The sequence below is a fragment of the Lycorma delicatula genome, chromosome 8, assembly GCF_047948215.1.
Source record: "Lycorma delicatula isolate Av1 chromosome 8, ASM4794821v1, whole genome shotgun sequence".
Taxonomy (NCBI): domain Eukaryota; kingdom Metazoa; phylum Arthropoda; class Insecta; order Hemiptera; family Fulgoridae; genus Lycorma; species Lycorma delicatula.
Window position 1 is genome coordinate 97,978,888 of NC_134462.1, and position 27,420 is coordinate 98,006,307.

General features: G+C 28.4%; 1 protein-coding gene and 1 long non-coding RNA gene across 2 annotated transcripts; one reads left to right on the plus strand and one right to left on the minus strand.

The window, feature by feature from the left end:
* The first annotated feature begins 159 nt into the window (after nt 1-159).
* On the plus strand, nt 160-15,703 carry LOC142329557 (uncharacterized). Its single transcript, XR_012757518.1, has 4 exons — nt 160-292; nt 2,337-2,440; nt 8,173-8,267; nt 15,596-15,703. It is a non-coding gene; the product is annotated as an uncharacterized LOC142329557 (long non-coding RNA).
* Nucleotides 272-18,581, minus strand: LOC142329556 (filamin-B-like). The gene is made up of 2 exons (XM_075374229.1): nt 18,028-18,581; nt 272-5,860 (listed from the first exon to the last, which is right to left on the minus strand). Exons 1-2 carry the CDS (start codon nt 18,513-18,515, stop codon nt 5,665-5,667), a joined length of 684 nt encoding a protein of 227 aa, XP_075230344.1. The 5' UTR covers nt 18,516-18,581; the 3' UTR covers nt 272-5,664.
* Between the last annotated feature and the right edge of the window lie 8,839 nt (nt 18,582-27,420).

The window sequence follows — 27,420 nt, forward strand, 5'->3', positions numbered from 1 at the left end:
GCCGACGTCACACAAACACTGATCCGGAGTTGGGAAGTAGTATATAATATAGGATGCAACATTCACTCGCAAATCATGCAGATAGCAGCACCGTCTGTCTTGAAACTTACAACCATCATTCTTGCCATCTATCGGTTTAATTTCAACTCATTCTAACGTCTACAATCTTTAAAATTGTCAAGAATGTTACATCCGTTACATCATTATAAAAAAGTAATACACACAGTTAATGTGTACCATAAGTGTCTTCAAAATAACTGTTTTAAACTATATTAAAAATGTCTATTTAAAGGTAATTATTATAATTTTTTAAATACTTTTCAATGTTTATTCATTTGTATGATATGTTTTTAAATGAAATTCTTTTCATGAAGATGCTTTTACAGATCAAACAGTATCACAGTAAGATACAACTCTGAAAATGAGTTTTTAAATGTACTATATTTTTTGTTTTGAAGAAGCCACTTTTTTATAGTTTAAAAAAAGTTGAAGTTTAAGTTATAAAAAATAGTTAGTTAAAAAAAATGTAAGTGTTAAGAATTCTTGAGAAAATTGTTGATTTTTTGATTAAGTTATTTTAATTTGGCATCTTAATGTGGATGAAATTATAAAGTGAATCTATGTAAGATCTTTTATTTTGACGTTCCTGATAAATTTGGTAATTACAGTCATTCAGTTACAGTGGTTCAATATATAAACATGTGAATCCTGTTGTCAGTGTAAAAAATATGTGAACTAATAAACAAAATAAATTGCATAAACAATAGCCAAGAGTGTCGTGTAACAGATAGATTCAGATTTGTTTCTGATAAGCTAGTCTACATTTCATACGTTTATAAGTATATCTTGTTATTTTATGTTTTTTTTTTTTGTTTGCAATCAGACCTTCAAAGGATTACCCATGCACAGTCCAGATTTCTTTCTTTTCCAAATGGTTTCATTTTTTTCCTAAACTTTTCTCTCCTTTCTTTAGTCCATTCACTGTCTTTCCTTTTCTGTTTCTCTGGAAATGAAGATTCATCCACTAGTTTTTTGAAAGATTATATCAAAAATTATTTCTTTGGAAATATTTAATAATTTGAGATGTTCAGTGTTTTTTGAACTAGCTTATTTGGTTTACCGTATATTAAAAAAGTGAAATATTTGTTTTATTAATTTAGTTTCATCCATTTCATTCAAGTGACCATAAAATTTGAGTTCTTTTTCTAATTGTATGACTTTTAAAAATTTTGGTAAATTTCTTCTGATTTGTTTAATTTATAAATATTTTCTTTGAGTTTTGGCCGTAGAGTTTTCTTTAAAAATTTAGGTAAAATAATTACACTGAATGGTTTGGAGAAAAAAAAGAAATAAAAGCCAGAAGTTACTTTCACCTTAAAGAGACATGAAATTAAAAACTCTTAAAAAGCTCATAATAAGATACTATAAAACCGTAGTTTTACCAGACATGTTGTATAGTTCGGATTAGTATATTGTTGTATAGTGTGAATAGTACAGAAGGCCTACAGAACTTCTTAGGAATAATCTAGTAATTGTCAAAAAAAATTATTTTGTACCACTTTCATTTTTGTGTTCTGGCTTTATTTCTTTTTTTCCTCTAAAACATTCAGGATATAATATTTAAACTTTTTGACCCTTTTGATTTATTGTTATTCTCACATTTTCATGGTTTGGATTCTACTTTTATTATTGGAATCTGTTATATAAAATTTGTAGCTTGATTTTGTTTTCACATTTTTCTAATTCTTGAATTTTTATTCTCTCTATGTAAAGTCTTACCAAAGTCACCAGATCATCAGCTAATGGTAAAACGTTTACATTTAAACATTTAGATGTTTTGCCCCCTTTTTTATTAAGTATTTGTATTTTCATATTCTGTTCTTCAATAATTTTTCTAGAGTGCAATTGAACAGTATTGTGAGACCATCCATTACCTTCTCTGCTGTAGTTTTTATTTGAAAGTGTTTGGGAATGCTACATTAAATTTAACTTTTGAGTATGTTTATCTTATAATGTTTTAGTGTTATTGACATAAATTTTTTCAATATTTTAACCAGAGATTCTCTATTGAATCATATGCCTTTAAGAATTTTAGAAAAAATAAATATTAATTCCAGATCTCTAATTTTTTGGTATGATATTATTATCTGACAATTAATTTTTATTTTGCAAATACAAAAGAAACTGTTTCAGATATTTATGTTATTTATTTTCAAACTATCTACAGTGGGAATATGTGAATGTGAATGTTTTAAAGCTCAGCTCTGTCTCTGAATATAATATAAAGAGGTTTTGTTCTATTTGTTTTTGTTTAACGTTAAGTTTTAATTTTTCAGAAAGAACTGTTGGACCAACAAAGATTAAAATAATGCCCAGGCATGTAAAGGATTTAAATAATTAATGTTGATGAAAAAAATCAGTGTCTGAATAAATATTCAAGGTAAGAACACTTATTAATTGCATAAGTGAAATTCGCTAAGTGATTCTTAGTTTTTTCAATAGAATTCTTTGATTTTATTGGTTCTCAGAGTCAAGGTGGGAGTTGGGCATAGAAGTTGAGGTTAGAAAGTTGGGTATTGTTTAGTTGATGTATGAAAAATTGTCTAATCAACTTGATATTTCAAAGAATCATAAAAAATTATTAAGTAATTGTGTAAACCATATGAATATCACCGAAAGAAAAAAACAACAGTTGTAAAAGGGAAAAGCAGAACATTATTCTTGCCGTGTCCACAATATTTGTTATACCTGTCACAAACTCATAGCATGTCTACTCCAATTGCCTGCGTAATGTAAAAATTAATTCTTTGATGTAAATCTACCTTTGGATTAGGTTTACAATATAAAATAAAATAAGTCTACTGCTTGCTAAGAAGTCAAGCATGCTTACTAATATAAGCTAATATTACAAATGTCTATCAACTTTATAACAATTCAGTTGCAGCAGCAAGTGTCACAAATATACTACAAAACTAGTTAAGTTAGTATTCACCACCATTATTATCAGTTGTCTTTGAACATCGATCAGATCACGATCACCATTATTCATTGATCACCGATCAGGTCATAAATCACCGTTCATTGTGCACTTGATCTCTGTCTAATGAGCACCGGTTAGATCAGGTCACCGTCAATGAGTACCGATTGGGTCACGATCAGTTCATTGTTCAGCGATCATCACCCATCATCATCTTCAACAATACAACCATTACCAAAATGAATTACAAAACTTGTTAATCCTACAATATTTAAGTTTAAAGAAAGGATTGCTGTAAGATTACATTTATTATTTGATGACAAAATTTGATTTGTGACTTCAAAAAGCTGCCAACACAGTTGTAGGACTTTCCCGCCATGCTGCTTTTTTCTGATACACAACTTACACACGCAACTTGATTTAAAATATTTTATCATTTTATTTAGATGTATTATATTTTTTGTTTATTTAATTCAATGATCCCAACTAAAGCGCGCGCACATGCTATATTAATGAGATTAATATTAATATTCATTAATAAGATTAATGAAGAATTTTGTCAAGGACATGGACAATACTCGTGGTTTCATGTACTTAAAACAGAAGTTTCCTAAAATTAGTGATGTAAAAATTAAAGGAGGAATATTTGTGGGTCCACAAATATGACCACTAATGCATGATGAAAAGTTTGAGGAAATATTGAATCCACCAGAGAAAACAGATTGGCAAACATTCAAAAATGTTACTCAAGAGTTTTTTGGGAAATCAAAAGGAGGAAAATTACCGTGATACTGTCAATGATCTTTTAAAAATTTGGGTTATAATATGTTCGTAAAGGCACACTTCCTGCACTTACACCTAGATTTCTTCCCAGAAAATCTTGGCACAGTGAGCAATGAGAATGAGGCACACTTTCATCAGATTTCAGCTGGAAAAGATGTATCAAGGAAAATGGAATCCTAATATGCTGGCCGATTATTGTTGGACCATCAAGAGGTATGCTGCACAAAATCAAAATAAAGCAGAAAATCATCATTTCTTACTTTCTAGATGAGTCAAATATTTGAATATTGTGTAATTAAGAATGCAAAAAGTATTAAAATGTTTGAAATTATAGATGCCTGTCTCTCAGAAACCTTGTGTAATGGGAAAAAACCGATATCAGATTTAAATTCAATAGAAAAAATACTATTAGAAATACATATTTTTCTTCCTAGGGACAAAAAAAAATTACTTTTTATTCCCCAATGTTATTACTTAAATATGAAGAGTTAGGAAATCTAAAATTTTTGACATGAGTTGAGTAAAAAGAGTAACAAAGGAGGGTAAGTGAGAATAACTAAAAAAAAAGAGATTCTAACATAATTTTTCATACGAATTTAGATTATAAAAGAGCTCAGTCACCACAGATTTATTTTTATTAGATAATCCGTTGAAAGAACAACAAATTTTTCATTGTTTTTCTTGAAGGAGATAAATTTTAAACAGTTGATAACTTTAAATATGGTAGTTCCAAACAAAACAATTTTAATGGCAAACCAAGACAAATTTACACTGAATGGACACTTTCATCATAACACTTTCAGAAACTCTTCTGACCTTCCAAGGACATCAAGAAGTTGACAAATATAATAAATTGATTTAGCACACATAACAAAATGAATTTATCAAATTATTGTAACAAATACACAGATCACTTCCTCATGTCCCTGTGCATGTGTAAATTGTATGGCCACAGCAAATAAAAATCACCTTGCACGCCTTATCTAACATAAGTAAAATATTCAAAAATAACAAACTTAAAACAACAGAAAATTTGACTTTTCTCTCCATGTAAAGAAAAGTGTTACTAAAACACAAAATTAATGGATGTTTTTTTTCTCTTTAAAAACACAATTATGTTCCTCTACAATGAATGACAGAATAAATATGATTTTATAAAAATTAGCAATAAAAACACTTCAGAAAGGAACTTATTCAACAATCACACAAATAAATCTTTGCAAATAAAAATTGTCATGTATACAAAGTTACATATTTTTATGGTTTCTCTTGAACCCTTATGATGACAGTAGAAATTTCAGAAACAATTTTTTACTCATTTAATGGTGGTTTTGAAAAGTTGTAATGACAACTTTGAATCTTTTCTATTAACAGGCAGCATTTTTAAAATTATATAAATAATGTAAGCATACCTTTTTACACACCTATGCTTCAATCAGAAATGTTTATTATGTACATCAGAATATGCAGTTAATTAAATAAATAATATTGTGAATATTACTCTAATTAAATGCATTATGTAAACAATAAAACAATAAAAATTAAAACCAAAAAGAGAAAGGCGATTGAAATAAATTTGAAATTTTTATTTAAAAAAAAAGAAGAGATAATGAAATTAAAAGTAAAGTAAAAACAGTAAACAATAATTCATGCTAACAAATGCATTCCTGAACTTGTACTAATATATTCTAAGAAATCCAACGAAAAGGTAATCTAACACTTACATTTACAGAAAATACTGCCAATTAATGGAAACGGTTCTCAAGTTTTTTTTAAATACCTAATTTCATTAATTTACTCTTTTTTATCTATTTCATTCTATTATTTAAATGTAGACAAACCTAACAATAGACTGGTTATATTATTCAGTTAACTTCACCCTTTTAGAAAACCTTGAACATTAACTAATTTTTATAACTGTTAAAAAATTCACTTAATATAGTAGAACCTTCTTCAAATGGTGTATAACAACCGATTCGGTATGTTCCATCAGCAAGTGAAGTAATATGGTTTTCTGTGAGAGACAGAGATGGATTGGTTATAGTACATGTCACTTTACAATCTTCTACTTTTCCAATTGCACCAGAATCCACCAGACACCTGTAACAGAAGAACTTAATAATGTATTATACATAAAAAATTAACTATTTTATTTATTTTATTTCATTTGATTATATTATTTTAGACTAGAACCTAAATGTACCTCCTACAGTAAAATAGTATTTTTTCTGTAACTGCAAATTCTGATAATAAAAATTATCAGAGATCCCTTCAGGTGTTTTTCACCTCTTGAAAAAAAATGTAGATTAAATTGGAATAATTATGACTTTCTCATAGTTTAACTCACTGATTATAATAATTAAATTTTATTACATTTATATATCCTCAGTTTAATTATTTCAGCAGTTTTTTGTCAATTATAGATTCCAGTAACATGCAGTGAAACTGTACTCAACATTGTTTAAGTCTGTGAACTACGGGAACTAGATTATTAAATGAGGCTTCAGCTATTGAAATTTTATTCTTATTTCACATCCTTCAATTTTCAGGATGCTACTCCTTGAGACAGTCCAGGATTTATACAACCATTAGTTGTAAAGGGATGTAATTTATTACCTTATCTAAAATCTTTTAATGTAATTTTCTGTAAGTTATTTCTGGGTTAAGAGTTACAACTGAGTTATTGATTGCTTCCCTTTTCATGTGATATTTGAAAGATCAAGACTAAACTGTACAAGCTATTTTAACACCATCAATTGCTTATTTCTATTACCTGCCTTGGTTAGTACTTCAATTCTAATTTACAAGACATCCTGGATCCTGGTATGAGCCATAAAATAGCTACTATACTATTACTATTCTTAATAAGTAAGGGATGCAGCTATCTACTTTCCCTGGTTAATAAAGCTGTACACCTAATATCCTCTTCAATTTTACGTTACTATACAAATAATGTACACATTCATATGCTCAGCACAGCATGGAAAAGCCAACCGCATTTCACATTAACAGTCTATTACAAGCAAATTGTAGCATTACAGTCTTACTGTATAATATTACAACTTTTTTCATTCTCTTTGGGAATTGTTCCACAGTTTAAGAAATGAGTTATGTGTGTTGTTGATTAGGTTGAAGATTGAATAAGTAGACGAATCCATATTGAGTTTATGTAGTATTTATTCATTTGTAGAATACATTTTTGAATTCTACAAATGAATAAATGCCTGCACAGCCATTTAATATGGCTGTGCAGGCATTAGGAAATTGATCGTTAATATCATTGGTGTTATTAAGAGAATCACCAAGTTTGATGTTATCTGATTTAAGAGAGGTAACATAACTAAAAATCTACCATCCTTGTTTCTAATTGTATTTTCTATGAAATTCCTTTCACATATTGAGTTATCATGAGAGGTTTGTTTGATTAAAATAGGTTCTTCTACTTCCCAGAATTTTTCTATCTGTGATGAAAGAAGTTTATTGTCATTACGAATGAAAAAAGAAGAAACGGAATTGTTGCGTGTAACATTTAAAGGAAGGTTTCCAGCTAATATATATCCTAGTCTTGTTTCTTGTATCAAGGGAAAATGCTGGTTACGTATAAATTTATTCGGCAGAATAAGGTTTAGGAAGTACTGTGCACCTAAAAGGACATCAATATTAGAAGAAATGTTAAAGTTTGGGTCCGCAAGAAATAAGTTTTCAGGTAAATTAAGATGAGATGAACAAAATGATTCAGCAGGAAGATTGTCACTTAGGTTCGGTAATACAGCATAAACAATGTCTAATGTGAAGTTTTCATAGCGAGAGTATAGTTTAACTGTGACACTGTAATTTGATTGACATAACGAGTTATTAATTACAGAAATTGGAAGATTATTTTTTGTTAAGGTTAGCCCAAGTTTATGAGCAAATTCCATTGCGCAAAAATTGGCTTGACTGCCTGAATCAAGCAACACTCTACATGTCTGATAATTTCCATGTTTGTTTACAGTATTGCACCACAGCAGTAGACAATAGAACATTTTTGTTTGTTTGTAATTTTAATGCACAATAAGTATTATTTTCAGGTTTAGAGCTAGATTTATTAATTTCCTCTGTATGGATTAAGGAATGATGCTTTTTGGAACATGTTTTACATACATGCTTATTCATACAATTATCAACATAGTGACCTGTTCGAAAACAATTAAAACAACACTTATTCTGGACTAAAAATTCCTTGCGTTTATCTACTGTTAAATGAAGAAATTTTTTACATGTATATAAATAATGATCGGATTTACACATAGTACATAAAATAATTTTTGAATTTGCATGGTAACTAACTAAATTTCTTCTGTAATTTTTATTTGTATTGTTATATTTCCTTTGATCTTTAAAGGGTTTGTTAAATATTTGTTTGTTAATAGAGTGGGTGTTATTTGATTGCAAATTATACTCAAGTTTAGCTGTAACATTTTCAAGTATTTGTCTTCTATTGTTAAGAAACTCAACGGATTTACAGGTAAATTCATTGCCTCCAATGAACTTATACAAGAATTAAGTTAATTAATAAAATGATCTAAATTATCTGCAGATTCTTTTTCAATGAAACCAATTTTTAAAATATTTTCAATAACATGAACAGAGATTATGTATTTATTATCAAATATTTTTTTAAGAAGATTTAAAGCGACTGAATAGTTTTCCCTTGTAATTGGTAAATTTTTGATAATATTAAGGGCCTCATCCCTCAAAGATGACTGTGAGTAATGTAATTTTTTAATATAAGAAAGGTCATTTCTAGAATGAATTAAGTCATTAAATGTATTAAAATAATGCTGCCATTCAAGTAAATTTCCACTAAAACATGGCAATTTAATTGGCTGTAAAAACTGCATTTGATTATTAATAATTGGTTTAATATCAGTAACGTCTGATTTATCAGGAGGTTTTATAGACATCTTATCTAATAAAGATTTTAATTTACATTCTATGTTGCATAGATTATTTTCAGTTTGTATTCTATCGTCAGTCCCATCATAAACAATAGTTTCCAACTGAGACTGAATGTCATCATATTTAACTTGTAATTCTAATAATTTTTTTAATTTTACTTGTAAAGAATATATTTCATTTTTTGCGGGATTGAAATTATCAACAAAAGTGTTTATTCGGGTGATTGATGACTTAATTATACTACGTTTTTTTAATAAGTTCCTGACTATTAGTCTTTCTTTTTCCTGTTTAGCCTCCGATAACTACCGTTTAGATAATACTTCAGGGGATGAATGAGGATGATATGTATGAGTGTGAATGAAGTGTAGTCTTGTACAGTCTCAGTTCGACTATACCTGAGATGTGTGGTTAATTGAAACCCAACCACCAAAGAACACCGGTATCGATGATCTAGTATTCAAGTCCGTGTAAAAATAGCTGACTTTACTAGGACTTGAACGCTGGAACTCTCGACTTCCAAATCAGCTGATTTGGGAAGACGCGTTCACCACTAGACCAACCCGGTGGGTTCCTGACTATTAGTCTGCAAATGCAAAGTCTTACTATTGACTGATTCCTCTTCAGTCATTTTGAATTCAATTATATTTACTTAAATTATATTAATGTAAACATTAATGATAATAAGAAATTAAACATAATAATAAGAAAGGTAAACAAATTAATTAATAAGATGAACAATGGGTTACGCATATGATGAATGTTGATACTCGTAGCTTGTAGATTGTCGTAATCATAGATAGTTGAACTTGGCCGTGATATATTTGTCTAGCCAAAGTGACGTAGTTGTACGTGCATGTAGGTTACACTCGGTGACATAAGATAATATATGAAAACCAATATCCAGTTCAATCTTGAAATTTCCGACACATCGATTCCAATAGAAAGTAACAAACAAAGAAAGAAACGTACAATTTGGAAATCACAGTTACATATCACTATTACTTACACTTTTATAGTTAAATTTCACTGCGTATAATGTTTGTACGCATTACAGTTTTTGGAGTAGCTTGTTTAACTATACGAATGAATGTCTATACAAATTAAGTCCATTTTGAAGCGTATAATTTAAAATTGAATATGTCGTATCGAATACGTTGCTGAAGTTCACTATCCGGTTTGGAGGACCAAAATATGTGTGTTGATTAGGTTTGAAGATTGAATAAGTAGACGAATCCATATTGAGTTTATGTAGTATTTATTCATTTGTAGAATACATTTTTGATTGAGTATATCTGGTAGTCTTGTTTGTTGTAGTTTGATTTCAGTTTAGTAATAACACATTGAATATTAATAATATAGAGTACTTGAAGTATATTGAATCTTAATGAACGTAAACGAATGATTGAATAACTAAATGCATTGTATGTTACCGACCCACTACACCATCTTGCAACGTGTCCACACTCCGAATGTGTAACAAAGAAGTGCACGTGTCTGGTCAGCCATAGCGGCATGAAATGTAACTATAACAACAAGCTACCATTACAATATTTGAATAAGAAAAATATTTAATATGATCATGAAGACAGACTTCTCTTACAAAAATCAGGAAAAACTTTATTTAATTGTAACATTTTTACAGTATATGTGGTTAACAGCCGTAGGTAATATATATTACTATAATATTTTTCCAGTGTACTTTCCTTTACTATGTCTGCAGTCTGGTAACTACCTCATATTATGAAACACAAGTTACAACAAGATTTTCTATGCATACATATAAGAATATTAATAAACAGTATTTAATAATGAATATTCATAACAGATTGCTATGCCTCAATACAATTAAAATATTCACATGTAAATAAAAAAACTTCAAAAATTATTTTTAAAAAACCACTCTATGCAATGTTCAGATAAACAACTGAAATGAATGATGTTTAAATATATCAGGATCTACAAATATTAATACTTACAACATTAAAAAGAATTACTTAATGAATAATAACAACAAAAACATGCATGACTGTTGCTGGTCAGCATAGTTATTACTAACCATTCAAATTAAATCGACTTACTATTTGGCAACCATATAAAAAATTGAATATTTCACACTTAAAAATTATACTTTTACTTTATAAACTACATGCAAACATTTTTTTCTTTATATTAAAACAGACAAGCAATTTCAATAAATGGACCTAATCAGTCAAGTTAAAAAAAAAAGTTAACTATAGTATTTTTCCAAGATGAAGAAATTTGAGATGAGAAATAAAATTAAGAGAAAGATATGATACTTAAAACAATCCGTTCATTCAATGATGAGATCTACTTCTACATCCTGAGACCAAAAGCAGAGGTTTCCCTATTTTACATAATTTTAATGACCTCAATAACGATTAAATCATATTTGCAAGTAATTTCACCAACTTACCTCTATATTTTAAGTTTTTAAATATGAAAATTAACCTTCATTTTTGCACCACTAAAAATGATTTGATTGCAATATTTTACTATAAATGTTCTTAAAATTTTGATAACATAATTTTGCAACATTTGTTGCCAGAAATAGAACAGTAAATTAAAAATAAATAATAGAACAAGAACAGTAACAATTCTCTGGAACAAAATTTGATTTTATTCTGATAATTGAAAAATAGATAATAGTTTGCAGCCATAGATAATAGATATCACTGCATATGTCTGTTAGCTATTAAACTACACAATTTTAAAACTTCTTTGCTTCTTCCGCAGAGAAAACACTATAATCTTAAAATACATTTTGAAATGTAGTTGTATATATTATAGAATGACCTTACTATTGTAATTTTAGTAAATCAGATTAATAAATCACTACAATTATAATTATTAATAACTATTTTAAAACCAAGGTCCTAATTTTTTTTTCAAATTAGTTCTTTATATTCATAAGAAATAATTATAGAAAAATTATATATAAAAAGAAAACTGAGGTAAAGTAAAAAAATAAATCTTGCTTATTAAGTAAAATATGTAATAAGCTTTATCACATAAGTAACATTTTCCAAGGATTTAAACTGCTTCAAAATCATTAAATTAAATACTTTTACAGTTTCAAGCACAGAAATCCAAGTAGAAGACTACTATTAGTTAATCTGACCGCTATTAATTTTTTTTATTTAAAAATTTATTCATCAGTCTTTTTTCAAAATTAGCTGGAAACTGCACTTCCATAAGATCTTTTCAGAGGTAACTGTACAGCTTCTTCAGTGAAGAAAACTAATTAAAAATTAGTAGTTGTTAATAGTTCTCTAGAATTGATTATAAAATGCATTTTATAAATAGTTGAATAATAAAAAAACCTTTCTAAAAGAAAAAAACTGTCAGAACTCTTTCTAAAATTCCTAACAAGTTCAATAAATAAATAAATAAACCAACAATCTTTTATTTTGATCAATATATAATAATACATTATACAGATCACTTCATTATAATATAGATAATAAATATAAAAACATACATTATAAATAAAAAATAAATATTATTAAAATACAGTTTATTACCTAAATATAAACTCATGAAATAATGTTAATGTAAATATATTAAACATGAAAAATTATTACAAAATAATTCACATTACAGAAGGGACTATTGAAAATAATTTTAAGGACATATTTACAATATATGCTCATTAACAGGATCCAGAGTTGTTTTTTTTTTTTTTTAATTAGTATTACAGTAGCACCCCCCATATCCGACCAACTTACACCTGAGACACTACAGTACTGCATGTATGTGCATGCAGTACACACATACTTGTCTGTGTTGAATCACCAAAACATATCATTGCATCATATTGGAAGATGTGCATACTGTACTACTGTACAGTCTTATGTACCTAAGGGAATAAAAATTCATTTTAATTTAAGCAGCACAGTATAACAGTGCGTGTTTATCCATTACTGCACAAGCATATTGATAGTGACGCTGTTATAGTGAATTTTGTGAGCAGGCTATTGAATCTATGTTAGATTTTATTGTGTGTTAACTAATGGCTGCTCAAAAACAAAAATGTGTAGTGTGTTCATTATAACAGAAGCTGCAAGTAATTGAACAACTTGATAAGAATGAGTCTGTGCAAAACTTTTCTTTAGAATTGGGAGTCGGCATAACCACAATTAATGATTGGAGGAAAAACTGAAAGGCCCTCGAAACACATACATTGACCGTTGAAGAAGACATTGCCGAAAAGGAGCTACTTTATCTGGACCCATTATTAAAAAAAAAGCAAAAATTCTGTACAAGAAACTGGAGGGAAAAGATGAAAAATTCACAGCAAGTGAGGGATGGCTTCACAGGTGGAAGAAGCACCATTGAATTTGACAAGTTTTTATTGCTGGAGAAAAATTGTCAGTTGATAATACCACTGCAAATGAATCTGTGGTAAAATTGAAAAAGCTAGTTGAAGATAACTATCTAAAACCCGACCAGCTGTACAATATTGATGAGACAGGGTTAAATTATAAAATGCTCCCGAAAATAACTCTTGCACAAAATTTTAAATCTTACCGATACCAAGTAGGCAAAGGATAAATTAAAACTGCTCTATGCAGCAACACCAGTGGAAGTCATAAGTTGCTGTTATTTGTTATTGGGAAGTCCAAAAGCCTAGAACATTTAAGAATCTAAACTTATCTTCATTGTCTGTTTATTATCATAACCAGGATTCCACCTGAATTGACTGCAATCTTTTTAAGAACTAGTTTTACAGTGAATTTGTACTGTTAGTTGAAAGAAGTTTAAAATCAAAAAATTCTCCACTAAAAGCTCTTCTTTTAGATGGCGCACCAAGTCACCCAAATGAAAATGATTACAAAAAGGAGTAATTAAAGCAATATTTCTACCAGCTCATGTCACATGGCTAAATAAAAAAGATACAATCGAAAATATATTGGATCCATTCTTGAAAAAACAGAGGAGAGTCATAACCTTTTTTTCAAGCAATGAAATAAATAAATACTAAAGATGCGACTTAAATGGTTACAGAAGCCTGGAAGGAAATGTCTGAAACAACATTAAAAAGTCATGGGTGAAACTGCGGCGAAGTATGGAACCAGAAAACACTATTTTCACAAAAAATGAAGCCAATGATGATGAAATGGTAGTCCAAGATCTACAAGATGATATAAAGCCTGATATTGAATGCTGCAACATAATAGAATGGCTTGCTGAATGTGCCGTTGATGAGGCTAGCACTAATGAAGTACTGAATGACAATCAGATAATTATTACAACTGTGCAACAAGATCCAAACGATGACAATGACAAAGCAAGACAATGACGATAAAGATACCTCTTTTACCAAGGTTTCTTACATAGACACCAAGCATGGATTTAAAATTGCTTTATGATATTTAGAATAGCACCGAATTCAGCGCCTACAGATATTCTATGAGTGAAGAAGTGGAAATACATAACAGTCAAGTCCAGGATGTCGGCTTTAAAATAAAAAATTAAACACTTTTTCTGTTTATAGTAAATCTGTTTTGATGTACAGTTATTTTTTCATTATGCTAATTGGCCATAACTGAGATAAAGAGTTTAATACCTAATGTTTTTTTTTTTTTAAATCATTGTACATTAATACACTACTGTACACAGTATATGTACTGTATTTTTAAATTTTATTATGAATTTTTTTATTTAAAAAAAGCTACATGTATTATTTTGTTGCAGCAGTGCGATATTATACTTTGTTGTTTATCTCTTCCATAGTAATCAAATATTTCCCTCATTATTAAAAATGACTACAGAAGCATAATTAATCCCCTTTAATCATAAGCCAAAATATTTTGTTGAATTATATAAAAACAGTTCCATAGTCTGGTTTGATTGGGGTGAATACTGTTATTTTTTAAGCGTAAGTGGCGATTCTTTTTAGCAAAAATTGGTAAAAGGATGCCATAATATTGGGTGATTTTATCATTATTTTCTAAATGATTTTAACCTTATGCGAGTTATTTCTACCCTTACATTTCTATCTCCTTGCCAACTAAAATCACAGATATCTCTGGCACCTACACTGACAATGTTTTACAAATTTACCTGGAGATAATAATAGAAATTTTTATACAGATTACAGTATTTCAATTGAAGAAGCATCTGAGATAAATATTTCTTTTATTTTTTTAAAAGAGTGATCAATAAAAGACTCAATTAGAGATTTAATAACAAAATGCTTTATTTGAAAACACTAAGCTTGTCATCATTATTAAATATTTATTATATCTATGTACTTCCCTACCTAAAAAATAATATCATCTCTTTAGGCTCCTTTAAGAAGCCAGAATGAGTTTTCACTATATAAAATTAGCTGTCAGATCACTGTTTAGCAGCAATCAATATGAGTTATGTACACCAACATTTAATAAATTAAAAATTCTCTCATCTATTAAAAAAAAAGAATAAGAATCATTTACTCCTAAAATTCACCAAAATATACCTCTGTTAAATCAGATAGCATAAATGTTTTTAAGGAAAACAATGAAATACCTCAGTGTATTAGGAAGGCCTTATTATGCTTCTATTGCCATTTTTAATAATTTACTGACCTGTTACTCACCTGTATTTTATTGATGAGTTTTATGCAATATTAACTAGAAAAGAAATCCTGAAAATTCTGAACCTTTGTTTAACAGGTATGAACAATATGCCCACAAATAATTTTCTTCTAATTTTTTTTACACTTTCTTTATTTTATAAGTATTATAAATATAAGTATTTTAAAGTATCATCAAAGATTTACTTTACTATCGTTTAAAATTTACAATTTTTATGTATTAGTACAGATTTTAATCACTTTAATATTAATATCATTTTTTAAATTATGTATTTTGTGATGTTGTTGTGATTAAGGTTTTGCAGCGGTTTTCCTTGATCCATCCAGGAAAAAGCTAAGCAGTTCATTTTTTTATCTGTGGAACAACACAGCTACCCATTCTTGAAATAATCTGTATTATTTATATGAACTATTCAAAATAAATAATTATTACTTATGATCTATGTTGTGTTTGTGTAATTCATTGTTTTATTAAATTTTGTAATACTAAATAAGTAAGCACAACACAGTCACACCTCATATTTTGCTGATGAACAAGATATTAACTAATGTGCCAGCAATTTATAATAAATATTACATTACACTCAAATTCATTAAAAAAAAAATCTTTCTTCATATACAAGTGCATATAAAGAAACATACATTCATTCATGTACACACACACGCACACACAATACACAGATGCTAATGCTTATACACGATTCATATAACATAGAAACACCACATAACACTAAATTTAAAATAGAATTCATAATATCAACATAACCTAACAACGAATTAAAATAAGCAAAACGTGGAAGATTTTATTTAGATTCATTATAGTTATCGAATTAAAATAATTAATCGCATTTATATTAGAAACAAAATCTGTACACTATAATTTATTATCAGCCCTTTATTTGAAGGGCTTTACAAAAGAAATGGTTGCATTCATTGTTATTTTTAATATATCCAAAATTAGTTCATGTAACAACTAATTTTTTTTTTTCTCGAACAGTAATTAGAATTCAGTAATTATAAATAATGATTACTTCACAAAAGTTGGGACATTTGTACTCAAACTTACATAGTTTATTTTTTTATTTTGCGATTCTCAAATATTATTTTGAAATAAGTTAACTTATCTCTACGTAATAAAGCAACTTTACAAAGAAGTTTCTTGAAACTGTTTTGTTGGTAGGAAAAAATTAAGCAATTTTAAGTACATTAAGTTACCAACATAATATAAATGAAAAATTGAGATAAAAATAATTAAAAAATCTAACAGAGAGATAAAAACTTAAAATATATGCTTACTGAAATAATAAATAAAATCAGTAATTATATAAAAAAATTTGCCATGAGTTTGCTGGAAAATGCAGTATTAACAAATAGAAACAAAGATTACAAAAGCTTTATTCTACAAAGATAAATTATGACTAAGACGTAAAAAAGCTGTAAAATGCTGAGCTACATGAGTTTTTATAAACAAATATTTTACACAAAGCACTATTCTGCAGCAATTAAAATTAAATTTTAGACATGAATGGTATCAAACAGAACTTTCAGTTTATATCTAACCATTAGAATGTACAAAAATTACATTATTTTGAAGAAGTATACTTGGTATTAAGGTTATAATACAAATTATCATTTTACTTAAAAAAAGAATACTAGAATTATAATAACAATAATAATAATTTATAGTATCAAAACTAATAACATAAACAAATGATTTCAATATCAATGTATCAAGAAAGAATGTATATTTTACTTGCAGTAGAGAAGTGGAAGAACTAGTAACCATGAGATATGCAAACATCCTTTTATGTTAATTTGTTCTTCTGATCATCATTATTCTATAATCCATATGATGTGGCCCAAGCGCACACACATTGTGATATATAAGAAATAAATGAATTCAGTTCAATGCAATTTTAAGTAAATACTGAACAAGGCATAGTTGATTACAAACTAATTCATCATCGGTTCTATCAGTTTGAAAATAAGAAAATATAAGTGCACAGAAATCTATATATAGATCAAAATTATCTGAAAACCATACTGGGAACATTATTAATAAAATTAGATGCCTTTTAACTTCAGATTAGATTAGAGATCAAACAAGAAGATATCACACAGAAATGTCATATTTGCATATTTGATGCTCAATAAATCAATGACAGGGAAAGTTGTTTCATGATGAATTTTTCCAGTAAATAAATTAAATTTCACGATAATAATTATTAATTTAAACTCATGAGGTGGATAATGTATGGAAAAGATAGTTTTTGCATTTGTGATGGTAATGTCATGCCATGATTGAGCAAACACGGCAGGCGACTGAATATCATTTCTACATTTGCAGATCTACATATGGAGCACATAAAGGTACAAATAAAATGTTACAATTCTGAATATTTCAACAACAGTACTAATTTAATACATTAAATTGTTCTAAAATAGCATTTTTTTAATTCAGGTATTTTTAACAGCGCTTTTGTTATTAATTAAATAGGCAAAAAATCAGAAAATTACCAAAAACTTTCAAAAATATACTTTTCTCTATCTTCAAGCAGTTATTTCAGGCACAGAACGCTCAATAGCATAACTAAATACATTTTTATAAATGTTTTATTTTATAAATAATATTAAACGAATATTCACATAAAATTAACAAAGAATTAACACAAGTGCAAAGTGACAACACAAAAAAACATGGAAAAACACACATACAAATGTAATTTACCATGAAGTTGTATTGTTGCCAGATGCTTTGATTCGTTTAACATTTGCCTCAGGATGGATGATAGCTTGAAATGGAGAACCAGGTATGTGCATATCATTAAAAGTAATGTTGATACTATAATCTCCCACTTCAGTCGGTAGATATGCAACTGAACAAGTACCATCTCCATTGTCTCTACAGTTTATAGCAGCTTCACACGGACCTTCAACAGTGACTCCCAAACCTCCTTGTCCGGCACTTCGGGTGTCAATCATAAACTCAGCAGGACGGCCAATCACACCTCTTTCCAGACCAGGACCACTCGCTCTCACTCTATTAGTATTACTTCCATGTAGACATGTCAGTCTATACGGTGTTGGTGATACGGGTTCCCCTCCGAATGATATACTTAGAAGATATTCTCCCGGTTCTGTTGGCGTGAAGTCGACAAGGAATCCTTCATTGGTAGGAATGACGTATGCCTTCACCTTATTACCAGATGGACTCATTATGGCAACAGCGAAGTCTGCTTTCCCAGCACCTGGGTGATAACGCGGAACTGTTGTAGACTGTTCACTGGGGCAGCTGCACCTGCCCACAATCATCAACCACCAAAAATAAATCGCATGTATCCAGGAATCAATGAAAACTGACAAGCAATCGATGTAAGCCTATAAGGAAATACTTGAAGCATGACTTATAATCATGTCACAAGTTACTCATAACAGTGAAAAAGACAATTTCAGTAATTAAAAAATCATTAGCACATCACTTGATTAATCTAAACGACTTTAGTATATTTTTTATTTACTGTAGACAGTACATTACAACTTACTGTATATATTTAATTCACCCTATGAATAATGAAATTATTAAAACATTTTATAGATATAAAATAATGAAAGATCTCTGGAGAATTATTTTAAATATTTTAGTTATATGTTTCAAGCAGATTAAACAAAATTAATAAATTACTGTTACAGATAGCTTGTTATTAAAAGTTCTTATAATCCGGATGATTAAATCTATAAAACAGGAAAAATAATTTTAAAACACGATGTCAATACTCACAATTTTTTTTCTGATAAATCTCTAAGTATGAAAATAATAAATAAGAAAATTATTGCATATTTAGAACCTAGTATTTCTTAAATATATTTTTGAAATTGATGAATTAATAATTCATCAACAGGGAGAATATGCTGCAGTATGATGGGCAAGAATATAAATAAATAACCATGTTTATATAATGTAATAAACATTTATGTATATAATAATTTATGTAAACTAATTTTGTTGGACAAGTTTTCTGTTTTTTATAATTAAAGGACAGGAAGCTTTTTGATATCCAAAAATAATTTCTTGGGTACGGTGTCAGTTATAATTCTATTTTATAAAAGATTTCAAAGCCATTTTTCCTGTAATATGAATCAAAAGATAAGAAGAATGGCATTTATAAGAAAGCAATATACTATTTGTCATATAAACTAATAAAAGCTCGTTATTACAGCATGTACCAGTTCTTTACTAATAAACATGTTTTAGTCTGGTGTTGAGCATTTTCATTGTTCATTGAAAAAGCTCAAAATTTTATATTAAAATAAGTTTTATAAAAAAAAAAAAACTTTTCTTTATTATATGAAAACTTAATAAAAATCTCACAATACTTCATGTTTTATGTATTTTATCACTGCTGATAACACATTGAACGCTTCCTTTGCTATTTGCTAATGATTTGTAACCCATAATCTCGTAGGAAAATATATTAAATAAAACCTACTTCATCTTATACAAGAAAACCTAATTTTCGTAAAATTCACTTCTTTTTTACGTTATTACTGAAGTCCATATGTCAAGAGTGGTGGTTACTTGTTTAAACTCTGGTTATTCACCACCTAATTCTCTTGGTACACTCAGTTCTATTGCACAGAAAATTAATGGATAGAAGTTATTACTTTTGCAAACTTTTCAAATGCTGCAATGGTTTTTTATTAACCCTTCTGCTGCTATAATGGAACTGATACATTTAAGTTTATAGTAATGTTCTCTGGAAGAGTATTATTGATGTAAACATATCTTTTGAGATTTATTCAATGTATATGCCTGTAAATTTTCAAACGGCCAATAATATTTATCATACTCTATTTACTATATGAGCTACTCAACATGTTAATTTTTCATAGTTAAAAATAACTTAGAATAATAATTCTGCAATAATCAGAGAAGTGTCGGAAAGTATCAAACAGTTAGATTGAACTGTTGTTTCACTTTGGTACAAAGTGTTTTTTTTCTGCACAACAGTAATACTATATAGCAAACACATTGAATCACTAAACAGAGCTGTCAGTTCATTCTAATGAATGTTAAGTTAACAACAACAGATAAAGTGAATAAACTGTTTGCTGATAACAGGTCATTTGCCCAATAAACTGTTGTTTTATCAATATTAAATACACTGTAAGCTAACTTCAAAGATCGAATAGTTTCAAAAACCACATAAATCTTATTCATGAAAATAGTGTAATATTAAAATGCAGAATAAAGGGCCATAAAACTGTCAAATCTTGCGATAAAATTGATACAAATGTTATTTGCTGGCATCAACTGAACATCCTGCTGCCTATGCCAATATGTTGAGAAAAATATTAAAATGAATCCTGTTGTTTTTAAACAAAAAAAACAAGCAATGTAATGAAAAAATGAGTCATGAACATTAACAGATTAATAATTCAACCTGTTTTTTCTTCCCAACACTTTGTACAAAAGGTTTTTTCTTCAATTTGTTTTCATGTGGCAGAAACAACAGAAACACCCACCTCTAGTAATAATGCATAAAAGTAAATGATGAGTCAATATGTTTGTAATGCTTTAATTTAATTTGTTTGTAAGCAATTTATTACAGTCATCATTAGTATACATTATACCAGATAATTAAAAATAATTTTTGATACAGCCTATGTTTTACTGCAGCAGTTTCTTTATAAGCAGGATGAGTCTAACATTGAAAATTGTAAAGAATTACTTTTTGTTTCACATAATATTTTGTAAAACAATTGTAAAATAAATTTGAAAAATACAAAAAATTAATTACATATAATTTTGTTCGATAAATTTTTCAAGGATTATAGCAGGGGTAAAATATCACTACTGGTTTATTAATATATATTTGTCTACATCGGTTGCCTGGTGTTTTTTCTATCTTATTTTGATGGTTATTTATCTATCGATTAGCTATTTTAACAAATTCATTGTGAATGCATTTTCATTTGCTTTATTAGCTTTTGGTGTAGCCTATCAATAAACTAATTTAGAGATATAGAGATGTTTCTTTTAAAAGTATTAGAATATTTTAGAAATAATCGGCATAAATCAAACCCATTTTTTTTTTATATGCAATAGCTTTAAAATTCTGAAATTTTTTTAAAATTTTTTACTAATACAGTACATCCCTGATTTATGATTGCTTGGATCTATGATCCTTGCTAAAAAAAACCCTTTACTTTACTAAGTATCACACAAAACTAAGTAATATTGACTATTCATGTGTCCTGAAAAGTACTAGTGCAATACCTTGTTTTTATTTCCTCTAATAAAAAATTCACACCCTTCCTTCTGACTGAATGCTCTTGCATTCCAATACTTTTTAAATACTACTCTTTCAGTATGTTTACATCCTTATCCACAACATAACATAATTGTATTTTTACAGTAGAGATTAAGATATTAAAATATCTATTTTCTTATGTTCCTCACCCCACTTAGTAAAAATTTCTCACACTATTTACCTCAGCATTTTATTCAAAGATTTCTGTTACCTTGTTTTTTTATATGTTATTAAAGTGCAGTTATTATTTTATACATTTAGATTATGAATTTTCATCAAATAAATGATATAATTAAAATAAGGGACATATCTTTATAGGCGAGAAAATTTTTATTAATATAAAAAAAAAAAAAAAATAAATCAAAAATCTCTTCAAAAAAAATCCAAGGAAGGTACTTAAAAAAAAACACAAAATTTTATAACTTAGATAATCACATATGGAACTGAAATAACCAAATGATATAAATGATCACATTTAACTGTAAGAATTCAAAAGAATTAAGTAGTGTTTCACACATGCTGTCATAGAAAATAAAAACTAAAAAAATCTGTTACTGGAAATAGAAAGAAATTTTAACTGAATAAATTAAATATTAAACACAATTATCAGTATACTTTTTGATAAGGCAAATTTTTTTCAAAGGCACTGTCATTATTTCCATCATTACGTAGCAAACAAAGTGCAACTGAAAAAGCGTTCTGCGTTATCAACGGGTGATTTGATAGATTTAGATGAGTTGGATTAAACAATATTAAAAGGCTAGATGAAGCTGCAAATGCTGATGTTTGATCTAATGAAGATTATCCTAATACGATGCTTAAAGGAAGAGAGAAAAGGAAATACTCAACTCATTTGTTGTTCTGTGCCAAAGAAACAGGCTTCAAATGGAAATTTATGTCATTCAGAATGTACTAATACTTTGCCCAGAAAAAAATATGCCTGTTATCAATTTTATAAAAAAAACCTGCATGCGACCAAGTTTTTACATAATACAAAATTTTATTAAATAATTATTTTTAAAAAGAAAAATTATTATTTTATTTTTATAGAAGATGGATCTATTAAAATTCTGTAATTTGATTTCATCTAAAAAAAATTCAAGGTAGGAGGATCTTCTTTTGGTAGTTGAATCTCTGTGCGATTGCATAAGAGTTCAACCTACAACAATCCAAATTACAACCTCTTTTCAAGAACCAGCTCGGTCATTAAATCAGGGTCTACAGTGGTACTGCTTAAACTGAACAAGGAAAGATGGTCATGAACTAAGGTAATTCTATTCTTAAGGTTTTTTTCATAGCGTAAATACAGTGGTAAAATTTTTCTTGATATCAGTGGTTCCATATAAAATACCTAATGTTTCATTATGTGGAGACCATTTCCAGTTTGAGTCGTTGTTAAAACAATCTTTTTTAATTTTACATTTAACGGTAGAAATTCAAGCTCAATGTTTGTGAAAACTGAATATTTTACATTCTTATAGTAAGAAATTAATTAAACCGATCGATGTAGTTTTGGAATTACATGTGTTGCTTAAACTGGAGTAACTTTTTCCAAAAGATAAGTCTGCACAGAAAATGTTAATAAGACCAAATATAACAAACAAGCGAAATAGAACTGAAAAGAGAATGTGACAAGAAAACAGCAGCGTGAGCCATTTAAAAATCACTGCTTGCATAAAAGCCAAAGGAAAAGTTGTTTGAACACAAACCAAAAAGAAAATTAGTTGATATATATATATATAAATATATATTATTGAAAATTGTAATTTAATTTAAAAAGATTCTGAACTCTAAAATATTAATGAATAAAAAAAAACAGTCAAAAAATAAAATTAAAAAAGTTTTTAATATTTTTACAAAAAAATCTATTTTTTAAAGATTTAATTGTGCCTAAAAACATTATTGCTGATGAGTTAATTCATTCAGAGGTAAATTGCAAAACAATCTTTCTGAAAGAGAGGATGGAGACAAAATTTGAAATGTTTTAAATGAAAGTAGTTTAAATTTTTTGTTTTAGATTTTAGTTATTGAAATTTTTTATTGAAGTTCATTCTTAGCAAGTAAATAATATAAAAAAATTACCAGAAATCCATGACTCCCATTCTCCAGTTCAAAATTAAGCAAAAAATAAACCAATATTATTAAAGCTGTTTAAAATTTTCTCTTATTATGTATTCAAAGGAAGAACAACAAAAAAGTTTCATTATATTCACTGAAATTTTAAAAGTTTTGAAGACAAATTTTCTCTGTTTATGAAGAAGTTAAACTACTCCGATCCAAAAATCAAGAACTGAAAACTATGATTAGTACACTTCATAGAAATGTTCCCCTGCGACGCACATATCTGAGTCTCCCAGCGCACCTTATCAAGAATTCAGAACGCGCAAGAGACATAAGAAAAATCGTCGACGTATTAAGATGACATCGAGTGACAGTCCTTCTATAAATGTTTGCACGGGCTACAGTATGGATGATGAGTCTTCAGGTTCCAGAGTCATGGTTCCATTACCTGTCACCAATAATGTTAGTAATGATGAAGCCTTGAAAAATCAAAAACAAAACATAACTGAAAATGACAAAACAGTTAATCATCCATGGATCAGTGTTGGAAAAAACAGGAAAATTTCTTCTCCAAGTAGTGCTGGTCACTCCAAGGCTGTCGATTGTACAGTTGTAAAAACAGTTGTAAAAAAAACCTACTGAAATCCGGTAGTTTAAAAAGCAAAATTAACTTGGTCTCCTCCCATTCTAAGAAGTAAAAAGCCCTATTCGTGACCAGATTCAATACTTCTGTTACCGTCGGCGAAGTGGAAACTCTTTGAAGTGATCTGAACCTCGTCTACATCAAATGCAGCAAATTGCAAACTCGGTTTTCTTCCTACAACTCTTTTCACATTGAGGTGTATAGCCGTGACTTTAATAAAATAAACGATGCTAGTATTTGGCCAGAAGGTATTTTAATTTCCACCTTTTTTGGGCTCTTGAAAAATAAGACAAATACCAATTCACCAGGAAAGGATGGTAATACTAATACTAATGGCTAAGTTGTCTATACTGTATCAAAATGTTCGCGGCCTACGTACTAAGTCTTCCGAGGTTTACGCAGCTTTTACAGATTCTGATTACGACTCCATTGCACTGACGGAAACTTGGCTATCGGACGTTCATAGTAATGTAAACTTCTTCCCGGAATCATATAAAGTGTTTCGTTCAGACAGAAACTATGAATCTTCCGTCGCTGACCGTGGCGGAGGCACTTTAATCGCTGTTAAAAACTATATTAAATGTGTTCGACGCAAGGATCTGGAGATGACTGCCAAATCGGTCTGGATCGAGGTACCAAGAACTGCGTCTAAAAACCTAATACTCGGTGTTCATTATTTTCCACAATCTGTGCACCCATCTGTTTTAGAACACTATTTTAATGATTTAATTTTACAAATAGATTCTGTAAAATACGACATAATAATAACTGGTGACTTCATTATCCCCGGGGTGTGGTCTGGAATGATCGCACTTTTCTTTCCGGTTGCAATTACTATTCTAAATGTCGATCTAACCACATCTTCAATCTAGTAGATTTTTTGAACCTAGGTTTTTATAACCATAACTTTGCACAAGGAACTAGCCTAGATCTTGTATTGACGAATGTAACTGTGTCGAACTTGTGTCTTACTCTTCAAGTCACTTGTTCAAAGCCAGCTTGAATATTCCACCTCAACCTGGAATTCTCGAAGAGACTATACATCGATTAACATTGAATCCATTCAGAACAACTTTCTATCTTGGCTGACTCACAAATTTAAACTTCACCAACTTGGAAAACAAAAGCTTCAATTACTACATAATTTACCATCTCTTGTATGTCGAAGAGAATACTTTGATTTACTGTTTTTTCATAAAGCATTACACGGGTTTAATCCTACGGAAAACAAAATACAGTTACGTACACCCGGACGCAATATTCGAAACTTTTGTCCTCTTGCATACTCTACACAACTTATCTCACCTACAGAGAGATGCGCTTTAACTGCTGTAAAAAAATATGATAAAATAGACATTTTTCAATCGAGGAAGAATTTTGTTTTTGAATTGAGTTTTACTCCGATATATTATAGATATTAAAAGTATAAAAACCCATAATACTGGATTACTACAGAACTTCACTAACCCTCTTCTGCTTGACCGTAGTTAAGTCATATAAATTAAAACAATTTTCTATTAATAAATAAATAAATATTTTAATAATTAAAATCAATTATATTGTATAACAATGAATGTATAACAAATTTCTTTTGTGTCTATTTTTCCTGCACATATATATATATATATATATGTGTGTGTGTGTGTGTGTGTGTGTGTGTGTGTGTGTGTGTGTGTGTATTTATGTATATGTGTATATATATATATATATATATATATTGACAGTGCTGTATAAGTAACTGAAATTCTAATTAAATGTAATTGGATGAAGGAGTTAAGATGTAAATTTTTGAATTTATAACTAATGTTATTATTGTTATTAAACTATATTATTTAACTTTGTTTCCTGAATTATGTGTATTTTTAATTATGTGTACATGTTTATCTGTAATCTTGTATTTATGCAAAGACACTAATAAGACTAATAAGACAAAGATAATAATATAATTGTGTAACATAATTAAAACACCAGTATTACTCTTATTTTTATGAACTAATAATTATATGAGCTATGATTATGAACCAATGGCTAATAATTATTATGAACTAATGATTAAATTTTGTATTTTTAATTTATATTGAAATTTTTAATTTATATTTAATGTATATTGATTTTTTTTTTTTTTAATGTACTATTGTGTAACACACAAAGACTATAGTTAGTTAGCTGTCCTACTACACAAAAAATACAAACAAACAAATAAATAAATTATTATTATTATTATTGCAAGAACTTTGGTGGGCACCACTTACTCAAATAATGGCAATACATTTTTTAAATAATAAAAGTTAACATTTATCAGTTAAAAACTATACACACCAAATATGATTTCTGTCACGATCAATTAAAATATTTTAATTTCATTGAATTGCACTAATTCACTTTAATTTATAATATGAAAACAATTTCATATTCACCAATAAAACATAAAAAAAGACTAGTATAGCAGTAGGGTAAGTGCTCAGAAATTATTTATTAAAATTAAAATATACTATGAATTCTTTAATGCAAACCTGAAACCAAATCATGGAATTGAATCCTGTTATAATCATTTTGCAACACCTATAACATCTGAAGGAGCAACATTTTCAAAATAAAAGTATGTGAACTAATTTAAACGAAAATGACTGAAGCCGTGCTTAATAAACCAGTTCCTGTTCAAACTGCTGTAACGACACACCGAATCAAATTCTATAACAAAAATTTTTTAAAAACTTATCATCACTGACTGTCCTAGGCAAGAATATAGCAAAGTTCCACTTCAATAATCTTAAAAAATGTAGTAATGTAAATTGCAGTTCTTTTTGATTGGGTAACTGTATACTATGATACTATTTTTTTTGGAATGTCTTTGTCGATATCTAAACAAAAAAAAAATCATAACTGTATTACCTGTACAGCATGTCTTCCTCCAGATTTTGGTGTGTAACTGCATGTATATGTACCATCTCTGTTGTCTCTCAATTTCATATCAACATTAGTGCTCTTAGCGTCCAAAACCTGTAATTTTAAATAAAACTAATGAATACATTAGAAGTGATACAATAAATATTTTTGTATTCAATTATTAACTTATGACAATTATAGACCAGTTACAAAATCTAAG